Source organism: Asterias amurensis, chromosome 14 (genome assembly GCF_032118995.1).
Source record: "Asterias amurensis chromosome 14, ASM3211899v1".
Lineage (NCBI taxonomy): Eukaryota > Metazoa > Echinodermata > Asteroidea > Forcipulatida > Asteriidae > Asterias > Asterias amurensis.
In genome coordinates this window covers 13,548,695-13,576,094 of record NC_092661.1, presented here as the reverse complement: position 1 = coordinate 13,576,094, position 27,400 = coordinate 13,548,695, and the positions used below count along the sequence as shown (strand labels likewise).

General features: G+C 39.6%; 1 protein-coding gene across 3 annotated transcripts; it reads right to left on the bottom strand.

Annotated features, from left to right (window-relative positions):
• Window positions 1-187: 187 nt before the first annotated feature.
• Window positions 188-25,611, bottom strand: LOC139946946 (uronyl 2-sulfotransferase-like). 3 transcript variants are annotated; one of them, XR_011787299.1, is made up of 10 exons: window positions 25,092-25,534; window positions 21,405-21,775; window positions 18,868-19,280; window positions 17,813-17,959; window positions 17,516-17,595; window positions 16,137-16,275; window positions 13,220-13,317; window positions 12,179-12,336; window positions 4,307-5,867; window positions 188-4,214 (listed from the first exon to the last, which is right to left on the bottom strand). XR_011787299.1 is itself a non-coding variant. In XM_071944735.1 (9 exons), the coding sequence occupies exons 2-9, from the start codon at window positions 21,673-21,675 to the stop codon at window positions 5,692-5,694; spliced, it is 1,482 nt and encodes a 493-aa protein (XP_071800836.1). In that variant the 5' UTR covers window positions 21,676-21,775; window positions 25,543-25,611; the 3' UTR covers window positions 188-5,691. The 3 variants fall into 3 exon arrangements, 2 of the variants coding, with proteins under 2 accessions (XP_071800836.1, XP_071800835.1); XM_071944735.1 differs by lacking the exon at window positions 25,092-25,534 and adding an exon at window positions 25,543-25,611 and having other exon boundaries at window positions 188-5,867; XM_071944734.1 differs by having other exon boundaries at window positions 188-5,867.
• Window positions 25,612-27,400: the final 1,789 nt, after the last annotated feature.

Sequence of the window (27,400 nt, the reverse complement as noted above, 5' to 3'; positions counted from 1 at the left end):
GGACTCGTTTTCGTTGGTTCGTGGTTGCTGGACACCATGTCTCCAAATGCAGCACAACCCAATGGGTAGACTAGTCTGGCATCCCGTATTCGCCCATGCAGTTCATGGGGAACAAAATGGCTTCTAATCGCAATGTGTCGTAACTCTCCCAATATATGGCTCTGATCCATCCCTTCCACCTTCCAATCAACTGCTCGCTATTATGACATTGATATTCATGGATGGTGGTTTACCCAAACAAAAAGAAAACCACAAATCTCTAAAGTATTAAAATTAAAAACATTTTTATTAGAACAAACTCAACTCATGCAAAACTAAGTTGATCAAACATCAATTTACAATAGGTTCTGTTATGTAGATAATTATTCATAAAAAAATTATATATAATACATCGGTGTAAAGGTAAAAAAAGGGAAGTCATATTTTGTTTATCACAATGCAATGTAATGTTTCCCAGGTGGTAGCACACTAGTATGTAAATTTCCATTGTTCATTTAAGTTCTGAGCTTGCGCACATAACCAAGAACAATGGATATTATCTGGTAAGTCTGCTGCCACCTACCTGGGCCCAATTTCATGGCTCTGCTTACCGCCGAATTCTGTGCTTACGAACACGATTCCCCGCCTACGTGCAAGCGCCGAATTTCTGCACTAGCCTTGTAAGCGTAGAATACCCAGTAATGTGAAGTACACACGCGCAGAAGCCAAAATTCGCCGCTAACGCGTGAAATACGCTTGCCGTAAGCACAATTCTGTGCTTACGGTAAGCAGAGCCATGAAATTGGGCCCTGGACCCGTACCTACTTCAGGATTAGGCCTCTCAATACTGAGCATGTTTGGTGTTCAAGTAATGGTCAGAAATCAGGATATCTGGGTTTAGAATGCAAGGGTCATGGGTTCCAATCCCACCAATCCCCAGCAGGACTCGGAAACAACAGTGTTTTAACATTGTTTAAAGGGAAAGTGAAGACATTTCTTTAGGAATCACTTTTAAAATTAATGGCAATAAAAAGTATATAGGTTTAAGAAGCGTTATATTAAAACATGTAACAGTATCGTTCTACTATTGGTTTTCAAATTGTTATACAAAACAAAAACACGGTGGACCCATAATAAATAATATCAAAATTGCATAATGGGTCAACTACATTGTCTGGTTTTACCCTAACTCCAATGTGTGATAACAAATATACTTTCTGAGTCACGCTTTTACAGCTAGTGCAGAAATATGGCGCTTGCACAGTTTCTTGCTTGCCCAGTAAGCGGAAAATGGTGATCACAAGTGCTGATTTCGGCTTTAAGTAGAGCGGTGAAACCAGGCCCTGCTCTAGAATTCGGGAGTCATGGGTTAGATTCCCACACAAATAGCATAAAAATGTACCCACAACTAAACCATTACACTTCACAAGATCAACATTGGTATTATCACTTTGCTGCATGTAGACACAAAGTGTCTGTATCCTTTTTATCAAGTTTGGGATCTGACTTGTCGCTGAAATATATCTCAACTTTCCTCTGATATTGCCCCTGACAGATGCCATAACTCGACAGGATGTTGGATAATGTTAACAGATTCACATCCCCAGTTTGTATTAAGATGTGAGAAATAAATGGCTGAGTTCCTTTGAAGATAACAAAGTAATGTCCAGACTTTAAGATTTCTTTGTAGATAAAACAAATAATGTCCAGACATCAAGAAAACCTCATTTCAGATAAAAATAACCGACAACAAATTCTTAAAATATACTGCTACAATAACTCAAGTCTACCCTAGTTTACAGCTTCTAAATATTTCCAACAATGTGTATATAATACACAGTTAAAAATCGTTTTCAATGAAAACAAATTCCTCTCCCAGAAGACCAACTGCCCCTCTAGGCATGAGTTAAAATCGTCTGAAATAATAAAAAGTTGACTCTAAACAAATTGGCAACGACATGAGTTACAACAAAATTGGAAATTGACTCACACATTGAGCAGCGCCACAAAGATAGGAAGGGGAGAAGTTGATGGTGGCTGGCAGAACCATCTGTGGTGTGATAATAGTCATGACGATTGATTTGTAACACCAAATGGCATGAGTTTTTGTTGCTGAAAGTGCATTTCAGGAGGGGGTATAAAGGGGGAGGTTATTGGTGATGGTTATTGGATTAAAAAATATTATTCTGATTAACTTATTTAATGGCAAGGTACACTGTTGCCATCATTTGAAAAGATGGTGAGCCAAATAATATATGTATGAAGGTGGGAAATTTGTGTTAACATGGCTTGGTCCCGCTGCAATTTGGGCTACACGTATCTCACTTAAGTATCAGGACACCAAAAGCCAAATTCATAGACCTGCTTAAGCAAAAAATTTGTTAAGCACGAAAATAGCTTGCTTATTTTACACATGTTACCAGTCAAAATTTCATAACATATACAGTGCTTGGTGACTGGTATTTAGTTGCAGTTTACTTAGCATAACAATTGAGTGGAGTCTTTGTAATCTGATTTTACTAAGCATGGATTATTTTATTTTGCTTAAACAGAATTTTGTGCTTAAGCAGCTCTATGAAATTGGGCCCAGGAGGCTACCTCTCTAGTAGGAGGCTACATGGAAATCCTGACTATGATACAGTGGAAACATGATGGGGCTCTTGACTCATGAACCATTCATGATTAAGTGAAAAATAACACTCTGGGATAAGACAGCGGGTAGAAAAATCAGGATTAGCATCTCTCTTGTAGGAGGCTACTAAGGCAACCAACGCATCGGTACAGTAAAGAGGATCCCAAGCACGATGTGCCTCTAAACTAACTACTAACCATGATGTAGGAGGTGACCAACCATCCAAGAGTGACTACACTGAGGCTCATATTACATATACCAATCATGGTTTGCCTCTACTTATGGATCAAGAGACCAGGAGGCTCTTGTACGTACCTATCTAGTATCAGGCTGCAAGGAAACTAAGACAGTGGTACAGTAATGCCCATATCCAGCCTCTTATTAAAGAGGGACTTACTAGTAGGACTTACATTGATGTGCCTCTGACTAATGGTCCATGAAAACTAATTTTCCCGGAGGCTACATTACTAGGGTGATTATAACAATGTTACAGTTAGGTTCACATTAATGATTAGCCTCTGATAAATGGATCAAGCCAGCGAAAGGCTATCTTTCTAGTAGGAGGCTTCAAGGAAACCACAACAGCGATCCAGTCAAACAAGTACCGCCCATGATCAGCCTTTACTTTTTTAAACATGACACCAGGAGGTATGCTGCCTTCATGAAAATATACCACACAGGTATAATACCACACATGATTTGCCTCAAACTACTGAAACATGATACATGTACCAGGAGATTCTGTCTAGTAGTCTTTTGTTTTGTTTTTGGTTTTGAACACCCAGCAGGGTGGATATGTGCGCATTACAAGTCTTATTATATTATTATTATGAATACCACACAAGTACATTACCACACATGATATACACTTAACTACTGAAACAAAGTTAAAACTACTGAAACAAAGTTCCAGTAGTGGAAACTATAGGAGGCTCGCTGTCTTGTAGTCTACACATGTATGTACATGTATGTACCACTGATGTCTCAGGCTACTGAAACATGACACCAGTAGGCTTGCTGGCTAGTACATGTAGCTTACATAGGCCACACATGATACATGTATGCCTCAAACTTCTGAAACATGACACCAGTAGGCTTGCTGGCTAGTACATGTAGCTTACATAGGCCACACATGATACATGTATGCCTCAAACTTCTGAAACATGACACCAGTAGGCTTGCTGGCTAGTACATGTAGCTTACATAGGCCACACATGATACATGTATGCCTCAAACTTCTGAAACATGACACCAGTAGGCTTGCTGGCTAGTACATGTAGCTTACATAGGCCACACATGATACATGTATGCCTCAAACTTCTGAAACATGACACCAGTAGGCTTGCTGGCTAGTACATGTAGCTTACATAGGCCACACATGATACATGTATGCCTCAAACTTCTGAAACATGACACCAGTAGGCTTGCTGGCTAGTACATGTAGCTTACATAGGCCACACATGATACATGTATGCCTCAAACTTCTGAAACATGACACCAGTAGGCTTGCTGGCTAGTACATGTAGCTTACATAGGCCACACATGATACATGTATGCCTCAAACTTCTGAAACATGACAACAGGAGGACCATCTAGTAGTAGCCTAAATGGAAATACATTGTACCATACCGGTACCCCAAATGATATGCCCCAGGCTACTGAAACATGACAACAGGAGGACCATCTAGTAGTAGCCTAAATGGAAATACATTGTACCATACCGGTACCCCAAATGATACGCCCCAGGCTACTGAAACTTGACACTAGGAGGTTTGCTGGTTAATAACCTATATGGAAATGTACCACAAAAGTAAAATACCACATGCCTCATACTCATGGAGTATGACATCAGGAAGACTACTAAAACATGACTGACACCTTGCCTTGATTTCACAAAGGACTAGAATTCCTATCAAGATGCATTGTAAAAACACTTTGCTGAGCAGTTAAGATGGATACACAATTACACTCAAACGTAGCTCTTTGTGAAATCCGCCTCGGGAGGACTACTGAAAACATGACACCAGAGAAGGCGTACTGTCTAAGAGGGTAACAACGAAATCAAGACAGAGGTACCAAGAAGCGATAAATCACCTTCAACTGTTCCCATCACAGGACTTTGACTCAGTTGACCCCCAAGGATAGTACAAGGCCCCCAAGTGACATCGCGACGGACTGGGGGCCATGTCACTACCCCCCAGCAGACCCGTCCAACCTCTCATCAGTATGGACAAAGCGGCACCTGTGCACGGTGGATGTCGGAACCAATTAGATGAAGCCCTCCAAATAGTGGCCACCTGCCCAGACTGAGCAGCCGCCCACTGCCCTGATCAATTGTAAAACTGGGACGTTGGCACCTGTGTTAAGTGTGACAGGTGTTCTCCAAGCGTCTACGTTTATAATTTTTACATAAATTAAAAAGGATGGATTTTTTTATAAAGTTATTCCAAAAGTCAAGCTTGGCAAGAATATGCAAATATATGCAACTATATGTAAATATATGTAAAGAGATCCAGAGAAACCTACAGAGAACCAGTTACGAATAAGGACACCATGTTATGAAGTTTTCTTTCACGGATATTTTAAAAATGGAAACAAAAGCAAACAAAAAACAGAATTGAATGTCAGCGATAAAAAACATAACATGAGTTTCAATCGGAAAAACCCAGATTTTAAACTTCATAACACTAACAGTACTAATTGTTACAACAAAATGTCTGTGAAAAACTGTAAAAGTACCATTTGAAAAATACCATTTGATAACTTACAAATTCAACATTTTGATTGTTGTTGCACCCGATTTAAGTCGGAGATGAACGTGGAAATACCCTGTCAAGATATACTGTTTTGAGTCCCTTTTAATTAAAAAAAAAAAAAGTCTAATACCTTTAAGCACAACAGGTACCTTCATAAAATGTTAACAAATTCACACAAGTTGGTGGTTTCAGAGAAGCACCAATCACAGTTATAAATACAATATAAAAGAAAACAATTTGGTCCAAACTAACGGATGATATTGGCAGATTTTGATGGAGTGACCAGCGGGCCGAATGACCAACGGGCCAACTGACCGGGAGTTTTCACCTGACGTCCTCAATGCCGTACTTTATCTTGAGTTTCTCTAATCGAGCCTTGACGAAGAAGTAGAACTCGTACTCGTAATGCATCCTGCCCTTCATCACGGCCTCAGCTTCTGGGGACGGCTTCTCCTTCTTCTTGGTCACCGTGGAGGAGTTTCTGATCACTTGGTCCTTGTCTGTTTAAGGAACAACAATTGATACAGTAATTAGTAATTTCATAATAACATTTTAAAGTCACATCCACGTAAGGTGATCCCTTGGCTGCTGCTTCCCAGGTTGTATCTAATACTCAAGTGTGATCCCTGGAGTTTTTTAAATTTCATTTTTAAAGCAAGTCGCCAGACACACAAGGCCTGAAGGCCACTTCAAGGTGTGGGCTACAATTATTTTATTCCAGAGGCCGTTGCCACCTACTCCTACATGTAGGGCTGAAATAGGGTTACCCCCTTTACAGTCCATATAAATGTAGGCTTGGGTATCATCAATCCGAAACCTGGCTGGTAGAGCAGAAAGCATTACCTTCCCAATTTTACGTAGCAAGTGTCACGACAGGGACTCGAACCCAAACTCTGCTGATCAAACACCAGAGATTGAATCCGGTGCTCATAACCGCTCGGCCATGACACGTGTTGACTTCACAAAGATAGTCCTAGGACTCTTTAATGGTTACTACACACTTAAGGCTAGTCCTAAGCCAAGATAAAACAAGTTTTTACTCTTTGTGAAACCAATCACCCCTTGCTACACAACAGTTCTGCTGACGACCAGCACCTCAAACAAAGATTTGGATAAAGTAGGGAGACTGCTAACATTAAGACTAGATAGCTCAGTTGGTAGAGCACAGGCCTGCCAATCCGGGGTCGCAGGTTCAAATCCTGCTCTATTCAGCTTTTCTTTGTTCAACCCCAACAATAATAATAATATTTTGGTTTACCCTAAACTGAAGTGCTGAGGCACTGTATTTTACTCACATCAACGTCCTTGCTAAAAGCAAAATAATGTTAAAACTACCAAAACTTCTTCTCGGGGCAACTAAAACAAATAGTTAACTAGCCCAGTGGGCTACTTTCACAAGACCTGCAAAGTGTTTAATGATACCAAGAATTAAGGCACAGAGAATACAGCAGGAGCTGGTTGCAGTTTGACAAATGATGCGGACCAAGTCTAGATCCCTGAGGAACACCATGCTGAATCAGGAAGACTCACAGCTGTGATGAATCCTCAAATTCTCTTTGACATTTACCCCCTTGTCAAGAAAGAGGGGTTTATACGGAACGCGATTATTCTTTTGGATAGGGAAATCACGCTACAAGACTTTAATTATCCAAGTCATCGATGTAGAGTCCCTGGAAAGGTCAGTGGGGCTCAGATCCACAGGTGGGATAGCTGAGCAAAATGTCTTAATCTGAATCACTACTGGATGAATTGCCAATACATGTATAAATGATGACAACTCACTCCTTTAAGAAAGCCCTGCACACGTGACATTTTTACTCCATCTCATGAACGAGGGGCCATTAGTGATTTGTGACTGGTGAACAAGGGACTAATTAGTGAAGTCCAGTGTGATGTGGAGAGGTCAGTTTTGATGTAGTCATCCTTAAAGGCAAAGTATAAGTTCAGTTTTTTGAATCGTTTGATTGTTTTGATCCTATATAAATGTAGATGTACATTACAATAAAACATGCAAACATTTCATTTCAAAGATGATCGCCGTTTTTGAGACATCGCCAACAATCTGGCCTGGTTACATGTATGCCCATGCAGGAAGAGTAATCCCTAAAAGGAATAAAGGAGTAAAAGGAATACACAATCTGATAAACAATACTGCAGTAACATTTCTCAGATTCAAGTTTTGGGGTATAAAAACTTTTATCTTCCAGTACGCGCTAATCCACCAATCAGAAGCTCAAACTACTAGGGGGATGAAAACATATATGCTACGACCTCTGTTTTATATCCTACTTCCTCTGTTTTTATTACACAGTGCGTATTGTGAAATGTCATTTTGTCACGCTCCGTATACGGACAGTGCAAAAATTACATTCTAAACTTTGTGCGCGTGAAGTAACGCTCTGAAATTTTAAACTTTGCACGTTGCAAGTGAGACTGGAAGCGCTCGTGAAATACAAAAAAATATAGCGCGTCTGCGTCCCATATCCAACTCGGCCGCAGAAGCACTATATTTTTCAGTATTCCACTCGCGCTGGTACGTCTTATAATATCCTTCGACATAAAGACATCACTTCAAAAGTGAAGTGTTTCTCAAAGTGCTTTATACTTTCGAAAGCTGCTGCAGGCAAAGGTTGTTATTGTCATTAATTTTAAGAGTAGTTTCCAAATGTATACCTTCCCTTTAAGGTAAGCTAGTAATCATTGGCCATGTTCATGACAGTTGCCTGAACCATATGATATGACAGTTGCCTTCTAAAAGGACCCCTTGACCGTTGGTGACTGGATTCTATTAAATAAATGAAACTACATGTAACACAAGACACCTGTTGATTTGACTCTTAAAAGCACTGGACACTATTGGTAACTACTCAAAATAGATGTTAGCACAAAAACTTACTCGGTAACGAGCAATGGAGAGCTGTTGATAGTGTAAAACACTGTGATAAACGACTCCCTCTGAAGTAACTTAGTTTTTGAGAAAGAGGTATTTTCTCATTCAAACAACATTTAAAGACTTCAGACCTGAAGCCTTTCCACAATCAGGGAGATTTTCAAATTTGTTCATCACAACATAGAAAGATTGGTTTATTTTCAGCTCTGCAGAATCATGGAGAGTTAACAACTCTGAACAACCAACCTTACTCTAAAAGAGAAATTCACATGGTTTTACTGCAAACCACTCTCAATGTAGGTGCACAATATATAGCACACATAGCCATGGCATTGTGTGGCTGGTGCAATGCATGTATGCATGGTAAGGGTTACTGACATTTAAACTATAACAGCGAACAACGTTTCCTCTCAGGTTGACGGCTAACATTGACGGGGTAACACTCAACCCAAGTACGTACTTCCTCATCAATGGAAACGGTTAACAAGCTCAGGATGCCCTTATCCAACATTGTCACCTTCAGAACACACCAATGATGAATGGAGATACATGAGACTAATCAAAAAGCGTCCATGATTTATCTACGAGGTGGTAGTCGACACTCCGAAGATCAGATAAAGCGGCACTCAGTAATTTGAAAAAGACAAAAAATAATGCAAAGCTTACTTTGGTGATGATAAAGATATTGATGGCTCATAATTTTTGTCCCATGATTCTTTTGGGGCGGAGCAAAGTTAAAAATAACATCCTGTTTCGGTTTGGAAAAAAAGTAGAACTTGTTCCAGATCTCCGTACCCACGTGCAGTGTTCAAATGTTTTGATGTTTTCTCGGACGGTTCAAAAAGCAGGCCTGATGCTTCATGAAGGCAATGGTCTACTTGCCCTTTGAAATGTTCCATTAGTAATCTACAATTTCCTCATAGAGGTGCATTTTTTTAAAGAAAAAAACAGCCTAAGTGGCTTTGTGCTTTTATGAATGAAGCAACATGCAGGCTAGAATAGGCCAAACCAGCATGTAAGTTTTAGAGCAATTGGTTTAACAGTTACCTGGGCCCAATTTCATGGCTCTGCTTACCGCCGAATTCTGCGCTTACGATCACAAGTCCCCGCTTATGTGCAAGCGCCGAATTTCTGCGCTAGCCTTGTAACGTGGAGTACGCATGCGCACAAGCCAAATTTCGCCGCTAAGTCACTTCTTAATCAGGACATTTATTTGTATTAACAGCTCCCAGCTTAAACTTGTCATGTTTTGTGACAGTGTGGCAGCCCACAAACCATTAACCACATCGTTCATGACATTCGTGACTGCCCCGACTTCAGTCAGACCGCAAAAAGGCGAGCAGGGACTTACAATAAATAGTCCTTGGCGAGGACACCATCGAGTGGCTTGAAGTAACTAAATTACAAATCTAATTACCCTCAAACTTCACCTTGGCCCAGAGATCAAATGAAAGAAGAACAACAACAACAAGAGAAAATTGGAAAGTCAAAAACAAATTAGGGAAGAACTATTGCAAAGGAAATGAATGAAATTGGTCGGACACCATGGACTGATCAAGCATGGGGCTACGCAAAGGATAGAGGGAAATGGAAATAGAGCAAAGAGGCTCGAATTTGGGGGGGGGGGCACCCACAAGACTGCAGGGTTTGTAAGCACAGAGAATTTGACACAAGATTGAAATCAAAAAGAGCAGAACACCATCTACACAGTTTAACATTTAAGCTGTTTTAGGGGGAAAAGCCTCATAAGAATATTTGTTGAAAGCTTCTTATGGTTCAAACTGTACTTAAAAAGAAAAATTGTATTCGAATCAGTTTAAAGCTGTGAGGTGTTTTTATTCAAGAACACAAGACTGCCGGACTTGTACAGTCAGAAGTTTACTGGCCTGAAGCTAAAATCACTGGGGCCTGCAGACTAGTGACTAGTATTAATACAAGTCCCGAGTACACTTTGTCCACCAAAGGAATTGTGAGAATTATACCTGCCGGACTGGCTAACATCAAAAGAAAATGACACACAGATGTAGTTTGGGTTCAGGGAATTCACCACTGTGCTCCCCTTCGAATCCAGCTACTGTAAAGGGTACGTAGGGTACTGTAAAGGGTACATAGGTTATAAATCACCCGAGCCTACAGACCCTTCCCTCCTCCTTCCCTTGGATACAAACTACAATTGGTTCAGTGAAATATGTGTCCATTGGGTAAATATATTTGTATTAACCAGGCACTGATAGATGTATAAGTGGATAACGGCCTTCTAGAGTCAACCTGTGTATTGTAAAGGACTCGAGGGGCCATTTGAACTTACGGCCGACTGTACTTAAAAACCAGGTGCCTTTATAGTTTGCTGGTGCCACGCAATGAACAACAGAGATCAATATGGCACTCATCTACGTGTAAAAAAGAGAGACTTGACCAAACACACAAGGCGGGAATTCTCCTAAGGCCAGTTATAAGACCAATCTCAAGGAACACCTTGAGAATTAAACAAAAAACCATGGTCCTAACTTTTCTTGGAACATCTGCATTGTAACTGGACAACGTTGAGCTAATTTTGCATATGACAGTTTTATGGAAAGTGTATTAAAACAAAGGCCCACTGAGGTTTGTGTTGTACAGTAGGCAACCTGGCCCAAAGAGGAGCCATTATGATGCCACATGTAGCAGACACTGTCTTTTGTTGTCAAAAGACATTCAGGGCTTGGGGGAAAAAACACAAAATCGCAGGGCTAACTCAAAATATCTACTTGCCCAGAATTTCGTGTACAAGATAAGAATTATCTCATGTTATTGTGAGTAAAGTATTCTTCAAAAAACAACAAAATTAAAGTCAACATTTGAACACAAACACAAGACTGCCGGACTCATAGTACTGGCTTCGGGCATGCAGTCAAGTTTTAAATTTGAGCCCTGAAGTTAAATAATGTACATATAATATACATTTGAACCAGGCTTCGTAGTGCATGTGAAAGAGACCAGAACACTTTTATTGTGAAAGAGTAGGGGTTAACCCAAGGTGTTTCTTTTTTCACATACATATCACCCTTGTTTACAGCTTTCCTCAGGCTTGCAAGCTACAGTGACTAAGTGCACTAATGAGGTCATCCTCGATTTCATTAAGAGCAATATAAATAATAATAAACAGTGCATTCTATTGTGCCTATTCGCCTCCCCAAATAGCGCAGGAATACTTCTATATGAAGACGACATGATAAGAGTTCAACAAGTCGCTTGCACATAGAGGACAGGTCACCTTGTTTTTTGTTCAGCTCCCTTGGCCCCCCTTTACAATTTCTGCATTGCCAGCGGTGTGCAGTCAAGAGACTTGTAAACATGGTAAATCATCCAAGATATTGAACAGGCTTCCTTATTTCAATGTCAAGGTTGCCAATTCAGAAACAAGTTACACAGTTGTGGGACTGCTTATGTTATGTATACACCAGGCATAAGCCCGAATTGCACCAACTTTGTGATAATTCACTTTGTGCTACATGTAGGACAGTAGAAGAAGTGGAGATTTATTACTCGTCACCATGAATTTATAGCTCATACGTTAAATAGCATCCCTCATACATGTAAGCACATATTAGTGAACCCGTTTAGGCTCAAGTGTTAATAATTAACCATGATTATTGGTCGAGTCAAATCTGAATCAGACATCATTTGTATGACATTTGTGATCAGAGTCTGTCAAATATTAAGTGGGGCACCAGTCACAAGATTGCTCTTTTATGGAATTTTGGCTCGTAACTTTTCTCTGCTAAGCAAGATTTTCCTGTGCTAAGCAAGTTTTTGTGCTAACAGGCTTCATGAAATTGGGCACAGGGCTTCTAGTTTACATGTACTGAACAGTTGACACACTATAGGCCTACAAGTAAAGTATCACAAAAGGTGCTACGCAAGTTTTTGCTTTCGGCTTACCTGGTTCCTTAAATAGTTTCAACGACCCAGTGAAGTATCTCGGCAGTAGCTTCTCGAATACCCTGAATGAGTTCTCCAAATCTTCCAGCACGCCAACTGCGATAAAATGTTGCTCTACGTTCTCTTTGGCTTGGTCCAGCGACCACTGAGACGGATATCTGTGTGTACCAGGAGGGGGGAGAAGGCACCAGCAAAAAGATATGGAGGAAATGGTGAGGGTTGAGGGGGGGGGGTGAGAAAGGGGAAAGCAAGGTGAAAAGATCAGCAAAGTAGGTAAGAAGAGAGGATAAAAGGAAGGGAGAAAAGTTTGTAAAACAAAAATTAAGAGATTGGACAATACAAAAAAAACCAAAAAAATTATGACAGATTGCCTATTCACAAGCCTGTGTGCGGTAACTTCAACGCCAGGGCTAGTTTTACTGATTTGAGCTGTCAACCAAATCAACTGTCAACAAGGGACACAATGCCACCCCATCCTGGGGCTAAAACAGGGTTACCCCATTCACAGTCCGTAAGGATGTAGGCATGGGTATCATCCACTAGGAGCATGGTTAGTAGAGCAGACTGCACTACCTTCCCAACTTTTTACAAAGCAATTATGGAAAGTGCCTTGCTCAAGGGCATAAGTGTCATGACCTGGATTCAAACCCAAATTATGCTGCTAACTAAGCCAGGACTATATCACGATAATATCATTGTGATAGGACATTGAGGGAGCATCGTCAGTATCATTTTCTTTTTTTGCAAATTGCCAGACACACTAAGGCCTGAAGGCCACTTCAAGGTGTGGACTACAAATCAATTATTATACATGGGCCGTTGCCCCCTTTTTTCCAGGGCCATAGCCCCCTTTACAGTCAACACTGATGTGGGCTTGGGTATCATCCTCCAGAAGCCTTACGAAGCAATCGATGCTCAAGGACATCAGTGTCACAACCGGGGACTCAAACCCACACTGTGCCGATCAGACACATCAGAGCTTAAATCTGGTGCTCTTAACCTCTAAACCACGATGTTGGTTTGAAAATATCAGAATCTCACCTGCATCTCCTTGCCTGCCCACAGAAGAATGGGATGATATAATGTGTCCTCCTGGCTGAACACTCAAAGTGAGACTGTAAGATGCAATCTGTGACAGACTACGACAAGAGAGGGCAGTATAAAGGAGTTACATGGTGGAGTATTCACGGTACTTTTTAAAAACACTCTCAGATTGTAGTTTTTTGAGAGCCTGTGCAGAAAGGGCATGGCTTAAGTCTAAGCCTGATTACGTTGAAGCCAAATTCAGATGAGAATACTACAAAATGACTCTTAGGAGTACAGGGGTTTTGACTTCAGTACAAGCTACATACAAGAACATGTAGACCACATGGTACAAATGTAATTACAATAATTACATGGTAGTGAAGCACTCAACTACAGTCACCCGAGTAACATGCCTGTGATATTTTTTCACAGGACTCGGGAAAGTACTGAGTATACAGTGCTAACACATATTGGTGTCTGGGTAAAAAAAAAAAAAAATTAATATAACTACAGTCCTAGCAAAGATAACATTCATAAGGAGTAGGCCTAAGATAAAGAAATTTTGAGATAAAATGTAACAACAGAGGGCAGTATACAGTTTGGTTAGAATGCAAGAATGCAATCAAAATAAATGCACAGTCAAACCAATGACAAAAATGCATTTTTCAATGGTTATTGTTATAATGTACATATGTGTATATAAAAACAAAATCCTTGGAATGCAAGTCAACATTGGTCAAACAATATCAAAAATTACAAGAGATTTTACAAACAAATTGGTCAGAATCTACGATTGGTGACTCAAATACAACAGATTTTGAAAAATAAAATAAAAAATGATTTACCAACGCCCATGCGCTGAACACGCACAGACGTTACCATGATGATGATGATGATGAAAAACACATATTTATGTAATGCACATAAAGCAATGGTTCACCAAACAAAAATTTCAAACAAAAATACAGTACTCCTATGATATTTGACCCATGGAAAAAAAAATATAAACATTTCAATTGGTACAATAACTGATTTTCTGAGGGGAAAACTAAAAGAGAATCAGATTTAAACAGGAAAAAATAAATAAGTATTACAATAATGTGTTATATCTAAACTCAATAAAGGCGAGTAATGTTGTTATTTTGTTAATCTGAAAAAGGAAAAAAGAGATTTGGAAAGAGATTGAATTGTAAATAAGAAAAGCAAAATTCCAGAGCTCTGAAATAAAATCTGTCACAGAAACAATCATGTTTAGAATTGAGAAACAATCAATTGAGAAAAAGTAAATCAAGTAAATGATGGACAGTAGCGCAGTCCTGGAATTACTCAGAGGCAATGGCCTCTGTGGCCTTAGCCTTATTGCACACTCATTGTTTCCCATGATTTTACAAACGAAGGGCCTTCCCATCTCAAAGATGAGTTTAAGTCCTGCTTATAATGTCAACAAAGGCTGCCTGTGAGATGTGAGGAAACCTTATAAGTTCCAGTCCTGCTTATGTCAACAAAAGCTGCCTGTGAGCTGTGAGGAAACCTTATAAATTCCAGTCCTGCATGTCAACAAAGGCTGCCTGTCATGCCTGTGAGGAAACCTTATAAATAATCAAACTCTGGTAAGCTCTTCCATTGATCCTCAGCCTAGTAGATGTGGGGCGCCGTCTGTCAATTAATTGTTTGGCACTTTTAAGGCATGTTTTTACCATGGTTTATAGCAATTAGATGTAAACCATAGAAAGTGTTGCCAAATCCTTTTTATGGTTTACATACCAGTAGTATTTGATGTGTGTAAGTTTATGGTTTACAAACCATGAACATGCAACAAACATTTGTAAATCATGGTTCATAAACCATGGAAACTTTACGCATCTTTAAAACATGGTTTATAAACCAGAAAAATTAAGCATCAAATTCATGGTTTACAAATCATGGTTTATAAACCATGAAAATTGGGTCATCTTAACAACATGGTTTATAAACCATAAAAATTGAAGCATGAAAATCATGGTTTATAAACCATAAAAATGGGAGCACGAAAATCATGGTTTAAAAATTATGGTTTATAAACCATAAAAATTGAGGCATTTAAAAAACATGGTTTATAAACCATGAAAATTGAAACATGAAAATCATGGTTTACAAATCATGGTTTATAAACCATAAAAATCGTAGCATGAAAAACGTGGTTTACAAATCATGGTTTATAAACCATGAAAATTGAAAATTGGAACTCATGGTTTATATGAAATCGGAGGCATTGTAAAAACATGGTTTGTAAACCATGAAAACTGAAGCACAAAATTCATGGTTTATAAACCATGAAAATTGAGGCAACAATATAGTTTACAAATCATGGTTTATAAACCATAAAAAAATGTGCACCCACAAATCATGGTTTATAAACCATAGAAAATGTGCACAAATCATGGTTTATAAACCATAAAAACTGAACGTGGGTTAATTGTGTTCAACCTCCTACCCCAAGCATTCTTGCTGATCATTCTTGCTGCAATCTAGACTGGGCCCCTGTCTTTATCCGTCGCTGCCGCTAGATCTAGTGATTCCCATTAGATACAATGCACGTACAGTGACTGCATATCTATACTGGAAATGACAGAGGTCAGAGGTCAAACTACACGAATGTTTTACAATATTTTTGGAGCCCGGTCTCTGGCATTATTCACGAGCCTCATGCAACAGTCAGCAGTGGGCAACCGTACACACACCCCCACGTACCAGGCAAGACATGTACACGGCGGGCGATTGCGCAACTATCGCTCAATGGGAAGGAGGTTGAATTAATTGACAAACGGCACGTTTACGTGTCTATTAGGTAATTTCTCGTGTCTTTCTGACAGAGTGACGCCCTTCACATGTCCAATTCTTATTATAAACACTATTTCAAAATCTAGAGAATTCTTTTTGAAACGTTCCTTACTCTGTTTTTCTCCTCCTCAGTTCCTTTGAAGTTCTGGTTACTTTTCCCATCTCCGAACCTCTTGAAGTAGTAGGCCGACACCATGCGTGCCAGTGGGTCTCTGATGATGTTAATGTACAATGGCTCTCTTGCACCAAACCTGCCCAGTTCAAAAACAAAAGGTTGAGTTTGACTTGAGATTTACTAAATGTAGGTTTTCCCGACCAATTTCAACAAAAATTCATCATTTCAACACTAGGTCCATTCAATTTTGTTTGAAAATGTATGCTTTGTTGAATAAACATTTAACAGTTAAGAGCAATTAAATTTCACAAGTTTAGTATGCATTGGTCAAATAAAATCATTCAACTTCATTAGGCCACAAGACCTATTCAATTTTGTAAAAGCAAATAGCAACAGCCAGCCGACCATGCCATTTCCTCAAGCGTAAATGGGTCATGAATTCCTATACATACACTATGAAATAGAATTCATGACTGCAACCAATCTAAATGAGAAATAAGGTTGCCTAACAAATGATAATAGATAACTTCCCAACCAGCTGTTTGGGCTATTTGGCATGATTGTCTATACATTTTCCATTCTTGTCTGCTGTTTTGTTCTATTATCACACCATTTTTGAGTAAATTTAATTTAATTTCAATGTGCAATTTTCAATGTGTTAATTTAGTGGAATGGCTTAACTACATCGTACTCCACATATTTTTCTATTTTTTATTACCAATTTGCCTCCTATTTAATTTCAATTTTTAAAATTTATGTAAAATTGTTGTAATTCAGCCATTGTGCTGCGAGGACAGTTTTTTAATAAACCATTTATCTATCTTTCTACATTTGTAACATGACAAACTCACACTATACAAACTAAAATACAACATTTACGATGCGATGGTCAATACATGTATATTATTATAGGAGCGTGGCAGGCCTCATAGTAACCAACGACACCTAATGCAATTACCATGGTGCCATGTGCTTTTGCTGAGGCGGCCTTTGCAAAGTTCCAATGCAAAATTTAAATTCTCTTCAAAGAAGTTCCCCTTACAGGAAAACTACTGTGCCTTTTCAAGAACAACATGAAAAAAATTCAAAGAAATTAATAAAACGTGCTCCAACTGCCAAAACCCGTATCTAAAGTAAATGAAAAGTTCAACAACTGAAACAGTTAGGAGCGACTGGACGTGCTGAAAGCCGAAAGATCAACTGTTGCAATGACCCTTGCTTTCAGACATCGTTCTTGTCATGAGCAGAACCTAATGTAAATGTTAGGTTACGTTCGCCTGTCTGAAACCAACATTTATTTGTGTCGACCTAGAGTCGCTCAGGCTATGATCTATTTGGCTAGGAGCACCTGTCTGAAACTGGTGTGAATAACTTACTGAGAAAAATTGAAGAAGTGAAGATGTCTTTGGAAGAGATAGGGAGTCCTCACTTGGTCCAAAGTTGTAGCTATATGTTTCTGCACAGTGAAAAAAAAACAAGGAATTTTGAAATATCTTGGGATTACAGGCAAAGTATCGAATTTGTTATCACACAAAAATAAAAAAAATCTCCTGGGAAGACAGAATCTTTTGTCACACTGGCCATCATTCCAGTTTTGAGAAAGGTGCCATAAGGTTAATCAAAATCGATATTAACTGTTATTTCCCAATAAGACCATTATTGCACATGTTTACCTGCCTTGCTGGGCCTATATCAGTCTCGTTGTATACAATAGAGGAGATGAAGTTGAAATCATTCGTTGACGATAGTTTACGCATAAGATCAATGACGGAGCGACTGCCGCATTTCCCGACCCGATTGAAAATAATAGCCTTCTTCATCTGTTGGAAGAAACAATTTGATAATCGTTAAAAAATTGTTAGTAATTATAAGCATCCAGACTGCAACCGGTTTTAAATAGAGTATTTAATATCAGCTAAGCACATTTTAATTCCCATTCATAATACCGTTCGGTCAAAAAACATCAAAATTGTTTGGTCCAAAAGTAAAAAAAAAAAAAAAAAAACCCAAAAATATAGTTGTTTAATGATTTCTTTCAACAAAACACCCCTCCAGCTATGAAATGGTAAGGCCCTCTGGTGAAAACTTATTATTATAATGAGATTGACGTGCGCATCGCACGTATCACCTGATGTGGCTCAGGTGATCCACCCGTTGCTCTCGACCAATAGGAATGAATAAACTGTCTTATAAGCACGTGCAAGCTTGCATGTCACGCCCATGTTTAAACACATTTTTTCTGGTGTTATACCATCCATTTAAACACCCCCACGTGATGCCCTCTTGACCAATCAGAATGGATAAACTGTCTTAGGTATTTATGAATGTTGTATCTTACACTTCCATTTCCATGATTGCTTCATAAAGACAACACGTAGAAGACGTACACTAAGGCCTGATACTTCAAGGAGGCAGCAAAGGGATTGCCTCCAGGCACAATATCATTATCTTGGTGCCCTTTCAAAGGATAAAATGCCTTGGTGCCCTTGCCCTTTCAAAAATAAACATACACTCAGGCCTGTAATACTGTTGTTCATTACAAAGCCCTCACTGGGGTCAAAAGAGGGAAATGATTGAACATAAGCTGTTCTTTGTGCTAAAAAACGTGACCGTGAGCTCAGCGTCTGTCTAGTGTTTTGCGTTTTATGCGGGGGTCTACTGAGCCAACAAACACTCCGAATGGTATCTGGTGAATTATTATTGAATCAAAAACAGATAAACAATTTACCTCCCATGGGTTGGTGTCCGTCTCATTTCGCAGCGGAAGATTTTTGTAGGCTAAACGATCCCTGTCATTCCATTCATAAAGATTCCTTTTTGACCTCGTCCGGTTACTGCTCGTTTCTTGAGCTAGTTTTTTCATTTCACTCCGTATGGTGGCCTGAAGTATATGACCCGTTTTGTCTGAATGTGGCAATTTGGTCGGGCCACCTAGTTTGGCTCCTTGTATCACGGTACCTGTCTTGTCCACAGCAGCATGGTAGTTTGTTTTAATAGTCTGGCGCCATGCAGTGGCAAAGTCTGGTGCGCCTGTATCTGGACTCTCTGGGAAGTCTCCAATGAAAGATGACGCTGAACTAACGAGATTGTTTGCTTTTTTCTCTGCTCCTTCCAAAAACAGGTCCTTATCATGCTGCCATTCTGGGTTGTTAGAGAAACAAAATAAATATTTAAAAAAGACAAAAAAAACACTGCACATGGTTTCATAGATTTTACGTGACATCAATAATAATGTTCTTAAGGGGCCATTCATAGTCAATGTTAAACAAATCTCGATGCTGGATGTTGGAGTCCTTTGACCTGATAAACCTTCATCATTTGAGGCATTACTTTGTTCAATAGTTTACAGAGTATATTGTGAAGTAAATCAATGTTCAAAAATCAAAATTTGAGGTGGGTGGGTTGGTCAAAACAATTTCGAAAACAAATCGAAATATTTTAATATTGGCTATTATGAATGGGCCCTAATGTACAGCGCTGAGTATACAGTTCTAACACACATCGGTGTATGGGTAAAAATCCAAATTAATATTCTTTATCCCCGATGCAAATTTAAAGACAGTGGACACTATTGGTAATTGCCAAAGACTAGTCTTCACAGTTGGTGTATCTCAACATACGCATAAAATAACAAACCTGTGAAAATTTGAGCTCAATCGGTCATCGAAGTTGCGAGATATTAATGAAAGAAAAAATACCCTTGTCACACGAAGTTGTGTGCGTTTAGATAACTGATTTCGAGACCTCAAGTTCTAAACTTGAGGTCTCGAAATCAAATTTGTGGAAAATTACTTCTTTCTCGAAAACTATGGCACTTCAGAGGGAGCCATTTCTCACAATGTTTTATACCATCAACCTCTCCCCATTACTTGTAACCAAGAAAGGTTTAACGCTAATAATTATTTTGAGTAATTACCAATAGTGTCCACTGCCTTTAAAGCCATTGGACCCTTTCGGTTCAGAAAACAAAATAGAAGTTTACAGATTTACAAATAACTTACAGGGTTTACAGAAGGCAATGGTGAAAGACTTCTCTTGAAATATTATTCCATGAAATGCTTTACTTTTTGAGAAAACAGCAAAACAATATAAATTCTCGTTAACGAGAATTACGGATTTATTTTAAACACATGTCATGACACGGCAAAACGCGCGGAAACAAGGGTGGGTTTTTCCGTTGTTTTCTCACGACTCCGATGACCAATTGAGCCTAAATTTTCACAGGTTTGTTATTTGATATAGAAGTTGTGGTACACAAAGTGTGGGCCTTGGGCAACACTGTTTACCGAAAGGGTCCAATGGCTTTAACATCTCTAATAATGTTCTTTATTATGAAGCTTTTTCTATAGGTTTATAAGTGGATTTGTTTAGCATTTTGAGAAAATTTGTCCATTATGCATTATGCAAACTTCTTATAACTTGAAGTATGATCACAGGACAGTTGCAGTTGCTTTTTTTGTGAACGTTTCCTGGACCAGGAGTTACATGTATGGTTATACCATGGAGGTAGAAATAAGAAGTCAGTAATGTGGACATGTTTTTAACATGTCTACATGTACATGTAAGTATCACCTTGGTTCACTTATCTGTTTGCTTTTAAACTCAACTATTAGGACCTAAATTTTATCATCTGGTTTCATCCACCAGTGACAACCGACGTCGGCCTACCGAATTTACTAAACAATGGGTTCCGGCATAGTTTTGCCCTGTCCCCTTCTAACCAAATCACTGACCCGGCCTTCATGCAAAAACAGAGATTTGTATTGGCCAACATTTGCGCATACCTGTACGCAATTCAGGCGTGTATGCTAGCTTTGCCTAAAGGAGAGTCTAGGGCCCCATTTCATAAAGTCTGTATAAGCAAAAAAACTTACGAAGCACAGACAAAATTTATAAGCACAGAAACAAGTTACCATTGGTTGTGGAGACTGGTGCCCCAATCAATCTTGCTTGACATCTTGAAAGCAAAGAAATTTGTCGAGCAATAAATTCTGCTAAACAGCCCCAAAAAGCAGGGCAGTTGGCCAGTTAGCAGGGCCCAATTTCTGTTTAGTAGAAAAATATCCCGAGACCAATTTCTTTGCTAAGCAAAAATCAAGTAGGGCACCAGTAACAGCAATGGAAACGAAATGTAATTTTGGCTGGTACATTGTTTCTGTTGGGCAATACTTTTCTGTGCTCAGCATGTTTGTTTGTGCTTACTACAGGCGTTATGAAATTAAGCCCTGGTTAGCATTAAAAGAATATAGAAAATGCAGCACTCACTTTTACTACCCGGCCTCGGGTCTTTAGATGGCCAATTTAAACCTCCCTTGTTGTTTTTCTTGTCATGAGTTCTCATTTCATCGAAGGCGGCACCGAAGTGATTTCTGTTCCTCCCCGGTCCTTTCGCCAGCTGAGTGACACTCTGGCCTACCCATTGTCCGGTCATGTTGACAAAAAAGAGAGTTAATGTCGCCGCAATGGCGACAAGTGTCACCAGCACGGCTCTCCGTCTCGGCAATCTCGACATAAACGAGTTCTCTTCTGCCTCCATCTTGGTTTAACTTCAGATTTCCATGAATAATTTCAGACATCTAACCCTCACGATCTCACCTGCACGCTTGGTTGATCAAAGAGCTTTCTTCCATGTTGTTCTGTTATAAAGAATTAAAAAATACAGTTCAAAATTTGTCATTACAAAGTAAACTGACTGCGTGTTTTTGCCAGGTGTTTTTGATGCCAAAAATGTTTGTATTTTATTGAGAAACTTGCCAAACAAAGTTCTTTGTAGGCCTACATGACATGAGTTTGCAACATTTTTACATTTAAAACTGTTGCGAGTACGGCTAGAGCCAGCTCTGCAGAGCTCTGGATGCTCTATACTGCTTACCTGTTACTTGTAAGATTTGTTTTCTTTAAATACACCTCTTGCTTCCTAATCCTGCCACTTCAAAGCTTTCCCCCCCCCCCCCCCAATGGATGGTGGTCCCATTTGTGGCTGTGCACAGCCTTAAATCTGTTAAACACACACAATGTAAGGGATTAACAAAACAGGGATACAGGCCTAACTGTTTGTTGAAAGAACTTGTAAAGTATACACACAATACATGTATGCACAAATACCTTGGAGCTACATCCACTGGTGATAATACGCTGCAAATATGTGTGAAGGACCAATACTATTAAAACCATACACTGCAAATATGTGTGAAGGACCAATACTGTGGGTATGTTCAGACAGCGTACTAACTTAGACCCGAACCGGTCTAACTTTTACGAGCAGCGGGGGGTGGTCGTAAAAATAAAACCCCCTTGCGTTCAGACAGCACAGAGTTAAACCCGATCCGGTTTATCTTCGGTTTTAAGAGGTCAAAGTAGACGCGACCCCAATGCTCTAACATCCGGTTTTATTCATCAGATTCACGCACCGAGTATGCCGAGATACTGAGTGCCCCATGCCATGGATGATCATCAGGGCATAATTATTGGATACAAATGGCTCAATCGAACGCAGCAACAGTTTTACGGTTGGGAGTACACGGGCACTTAAAACAAACATGAACACGACTCGAATTTTTTTTTTTTAAACAAACAAAATATTGATACAAACCGCCGAGAAAACTCACCAAAATATTGTCCATATTCCATGAAACAGAACACTTTTCATTTTTGTGTTTTGTTTTATACCACTGTTTCCGATTTAAATACTTTTAGTTTGTACTTCAATCGATTGGAAGTTGCGATCTCTCAAAAGCTGGTCAACGTGACAACTACACACGTGCAAGTTACGTAAATACATGTACTTTGCAGTATTTTCCCAACTTCCCAACAACAACGTGGTGATATTGCTGGTGTAGGGAATTTTCTCCTACACACAGCCTCGCGCCCACTGCAGTTCATTCTCCTAGATTGAAAGTACAGCACGCTAGTAACGGTGACAGCAATAGAAAGGCACATCCACGGGATCGGTGATGGATAACTATGGGATATCAGAGAGTGATCACTATGGGATGGCAGCGCTGTACATGTGAGAAGCATTAAAAAATATGCTTCTTCGCTGCGCTCGTAGTATACGCATGAAAAACAGTTTCAATTTATTATAGGACACTCAACAAAAAAATCTTAGAAAATATAATTTTGTTTCAGAATTTAATAAATCATGGGCGTGGGCCTGTGTTAAACTGCATACACCGATCGAGAGGGTTTCGCCAACTCGGTAAGCGGCAAGAAAGTAATATAAATACTCGGTGCTTTTCAGCATCAGAGGCAACAGAAACCGTATACAAGCACTCCGGGTCCCGGGCGTGTGCATTGAACCACACAATGGGTCGTCCGTTGTGAGTTAAAACCGGATGTCATTCTGTCCACACGCAGTGTTAAAAGATAAACCCGAACCGGTTTAGACTTAGACCGCCTCGCTGGACGGTTTAAGTTTTGGGGTTTAAACCCGATCCGGTCTAACTTTATTTGCGTTCACACGCACAAAAGTTGAACCCGAACCGGTCTAAGTGGACTTAGACCAACTTTAGTACGGCGTGTGAACGACCTCTATTAAAACCATACAGGCAAGGTGGGCTAGCACTGTATACTCAGTACTTTCCCGAGTCCTGTGAAAAAATATCACAGGCATGTTACTCGGGTGGGATTCGAACCCACGACCCTTGCAATTCCAGAGCAGTGTCTTACCAACTAGACTGCCGTGGTTCCCCGGTAGCTAGAGGCAGTTCGAATCCTATGTTTTGGCAGCGGGTACCGCAACAATATAAAAGATGTTAAATTTGCAAATTTAGCAAAATTTGCAAATTTAACATCTACTTTACAGATTCGTTACAATACAAACTAAAGTGATAGTTTAACTTGAAAATTACTGTCTTTCTAAATTGAAAAATAACATGGTCAATGGAATGTGCTGAAAACACTTTCCAAGTTAAAATTTGTTTTTTTTATAATTAATTTAGTTTTAGTAAAAACTTTATTGAAAACAAAACATTGTACTTTATGACCATGGAGATAGAATTTACCTTCAATGGAGGTAGAATTAAATTCTACCTCCATGGTTTGACGTTTGACCATACACTGTACATGTACATCTATAGAGTAATCCTATGGTTTGACCATGGAGGTATCTCTACCTCCATGGTTTGACCATAGTTTGATTTTTGAAAAAGTACAAAGTTTGGGGGGAATAGTTTATAGTCTCTAAAAAGTGTACAGTCGTGACTACGTACAAATCAATACTATACTAGTAGGAGCCCTATACTACATCATACATGTACTTGCCTACGTCGGCTCGTACCGCAAGTACATCCATTCTGTCCACCATGTCCACGAATCTACAATTTCTCGTCTATTCTCCTTATTTTATTTATTTAAAAAAAGGCTTATTTATTTAGCTAACACAATTGTAAGCAGTTTTTATTCGGGCTTGCTCCAATCCGCTGCTGGACCGTCCCGTCCTCACCTGTCCTAGAGTTAAGAACGTCTTGTTTCCTCCAAGAGGAAGAATGCTCCAATGGAGGCTCCATGATTCTACACTTTGTAATTGTTGTTGAAAGACCTCAGGCTAACTTTCTTAGTTAGAAGAATAGTTGCAACTAAACTTCCTTAGTTAATAGACCCAGTAACTGGGGCGCTGTACTCCTTTTTTCGAAGTATTGACATTCTCGGTCGAACTAATTCGACTTAGTCAGCGAATCAATGAAGAAACCTCATTGATACCTCGAAAAGCAAATATGCTTTGTTTGACCCAACGGTATCAACAAGTCCTGTTGTGTATCGTGCAGTTCCAGTTCGAACTAGGTTTGACGTATGTAGAATGTCAAATTTTCGAAAAAAGGAGTACAGCGCCCCAGTTACTGAGTCTACTTAGTTAGTAATTTAGTTCTTCCTCCATGCTTAGACTTAGAATTTGTTTTAGATAGAAGCAAAAGCAAACAGTTATGCCCAATAACCATTCAATTCATTACTTACAATTTTATTTACACGTTGATGTTCCGCCACGTAAGAAGGCCTTGGTCCGACTTCCCTTGGTTATGCATGGTGTATGTGGCATTTGTGTACTAACAACGGTGAAGTACATGTATAGGCCCTACGGTTTTCTAGAACGTCCGGTCGACCCGTCTTACATTACTCGAGTCAAGTGTGTTATGATTTATTTAGAGAGAACAACACAATAACTTCATTTTCAGCTACAACACAATGAGTACGGGGAGATTGTGTTTTGTGTGTGAAATCCTTTGGAAGGATGTACCCAATAAATTTGAATCTCATTTTACACAATGTTCCTTCTTAGTAAACTTAACTTAAAAGTCATTAAGCTTTGCATCATTCATGACGCCATCCCAATTAATATCAAATTAATGCATTTATCGTCAGCCAACAAAATGTGCACACTTTAATATACACAAAAATGAATTATTACCCGCCGGAAGTTCCTGCCGAATTTTGGTCTAGTCCCCCGTAGCTTCACTGAACCAAGTGTACATACTTCTACATGGAACCAATCTAGCTTGCGACTCTAACTGCGTGGGTTAAAGCAAAGAGTCAGTTGTTCTTTATGGTTTTTGACACGTCACAGCCCGAGTTTGGAAAACTATGGAAAGCCATTTGCAAACCAAAAGAAAAGATAGTTTTTGTCTGTATTGGATGTATTCATTCAATTGAAAATTTGCAGAAAGTGTTTAGTGAAATTTGAACCCATAATTGAAAAATCACAAGAGGTAAGTCCAGCAACAGTGTGGGCCGAATTAAAGAAAAACACAAGGGTTAGGCCAACTTTTTTGTCCAATGTCTACAATTTTAAACAATCAAGAGGGGGATAAGTCCAGCTTTTTTATCCAAATTGAACCAAAAATTCAGAAAAACAGAAGGATTCAGTCTACTTTCAAATTTTGGCCGAACACTAAGAAAAACACAATAAGTCAGACATTTTTGTCCAATTTGAACCCAAAGTTGAAAAAACTAATAAACCATCACTAGGGGTAGGACCGTGAAACAATGAAAACCAACATTGAAAGGGGCCTAACGAGATGACCGGTGTCATGACAAAAACTGTCCGCTGGCAATAAGTGTCCGCTCATTAGCATATTGCGTTTTGGTTGGTCAGGCGTCTATGACGTCTATGATATGACCGGGATTGTAGCTTAGAAACCACTTACAGCTTCCGTCATGTCCGTAGTCGAGACAATTCAGAGAGAACAAGACGATTGATACTTTTTTTATGAATTTTATTTGATTTTTTATTGGATGTCTGTTATTATAGGTATTAGAAAAAAGGTTCAGTTCTACAGTGAAGAATGGCGAACATCACAACACAAAATAAGCTATCATCGGTCACCGACGTTGGGCCACTAATGGCCTCCAATGTCGCGTCAATGTAAGCCAGCAACGTTAGCAACATGATCACAATGTTGACTTCCAACCAACAATGCCGACCTTTAGCCATCTTTGGTGCAACATTATTTTCAAACTGACTGCCAATGTTGGCTTCCGACCCACAACCAACAATAGCTCAACATCGACGGCCAACATAATACCAACAGTAAGTCACCGACCTGCATCCAACGTTGGCGTAATATCAGTCGCCAATATTGGCTTTTGACCAACAATGCCGACCATTAGCCATCGTTGATGCAACATCATCTTCAAACCTACTGCCAATGTTGGCTTCCGACCCAAATCCAACAATGGCTCAACATCGACGTTCAACATAATACCAACAGTAAGTCACCGACCTGCTGCCTAAGTTGGCGTAATATCAGTCGCCAACATATCGCCATTAGGGACTTTTCGTTTTCGACGACGGATGGTTCTGCGACGGTAAAGATGACATTTGGCGTCATCTGCGCATGCGTCGGCTTTGAGGACGGTCGTCCCTCAATTTCTACGACAGTACTTGGGATGAATATTCGTTGTGCTGAAAACGACAACGTTAACAACCGTCGCAGGACCATCCATCGTCGAAAACGAAAAGTCCCTACTACTGGCTTCCATCCAACAATGCCGACCGTTGCCAATGTTGGCTTCCTACCCACAACCAACAATGACTCGAAATTGACGGCTAACATATCGCCAATAGTGGCTTACCGACCTGCAACCAACGTTGGCGTAAGATCAGTCACCAACATATCGCCAACAGCGGCTTCCATCCAACAATGCCGACCTTTAGCCATCGTTGGTGCAACATCAACTCCAAAATAATCAACCTCTAGCTTTTTGAACGTGTTGAGTGCGTCCCGGTTTTTTATTATTTACTGTGCTTGTTTCCCCCTCCCCCCCCA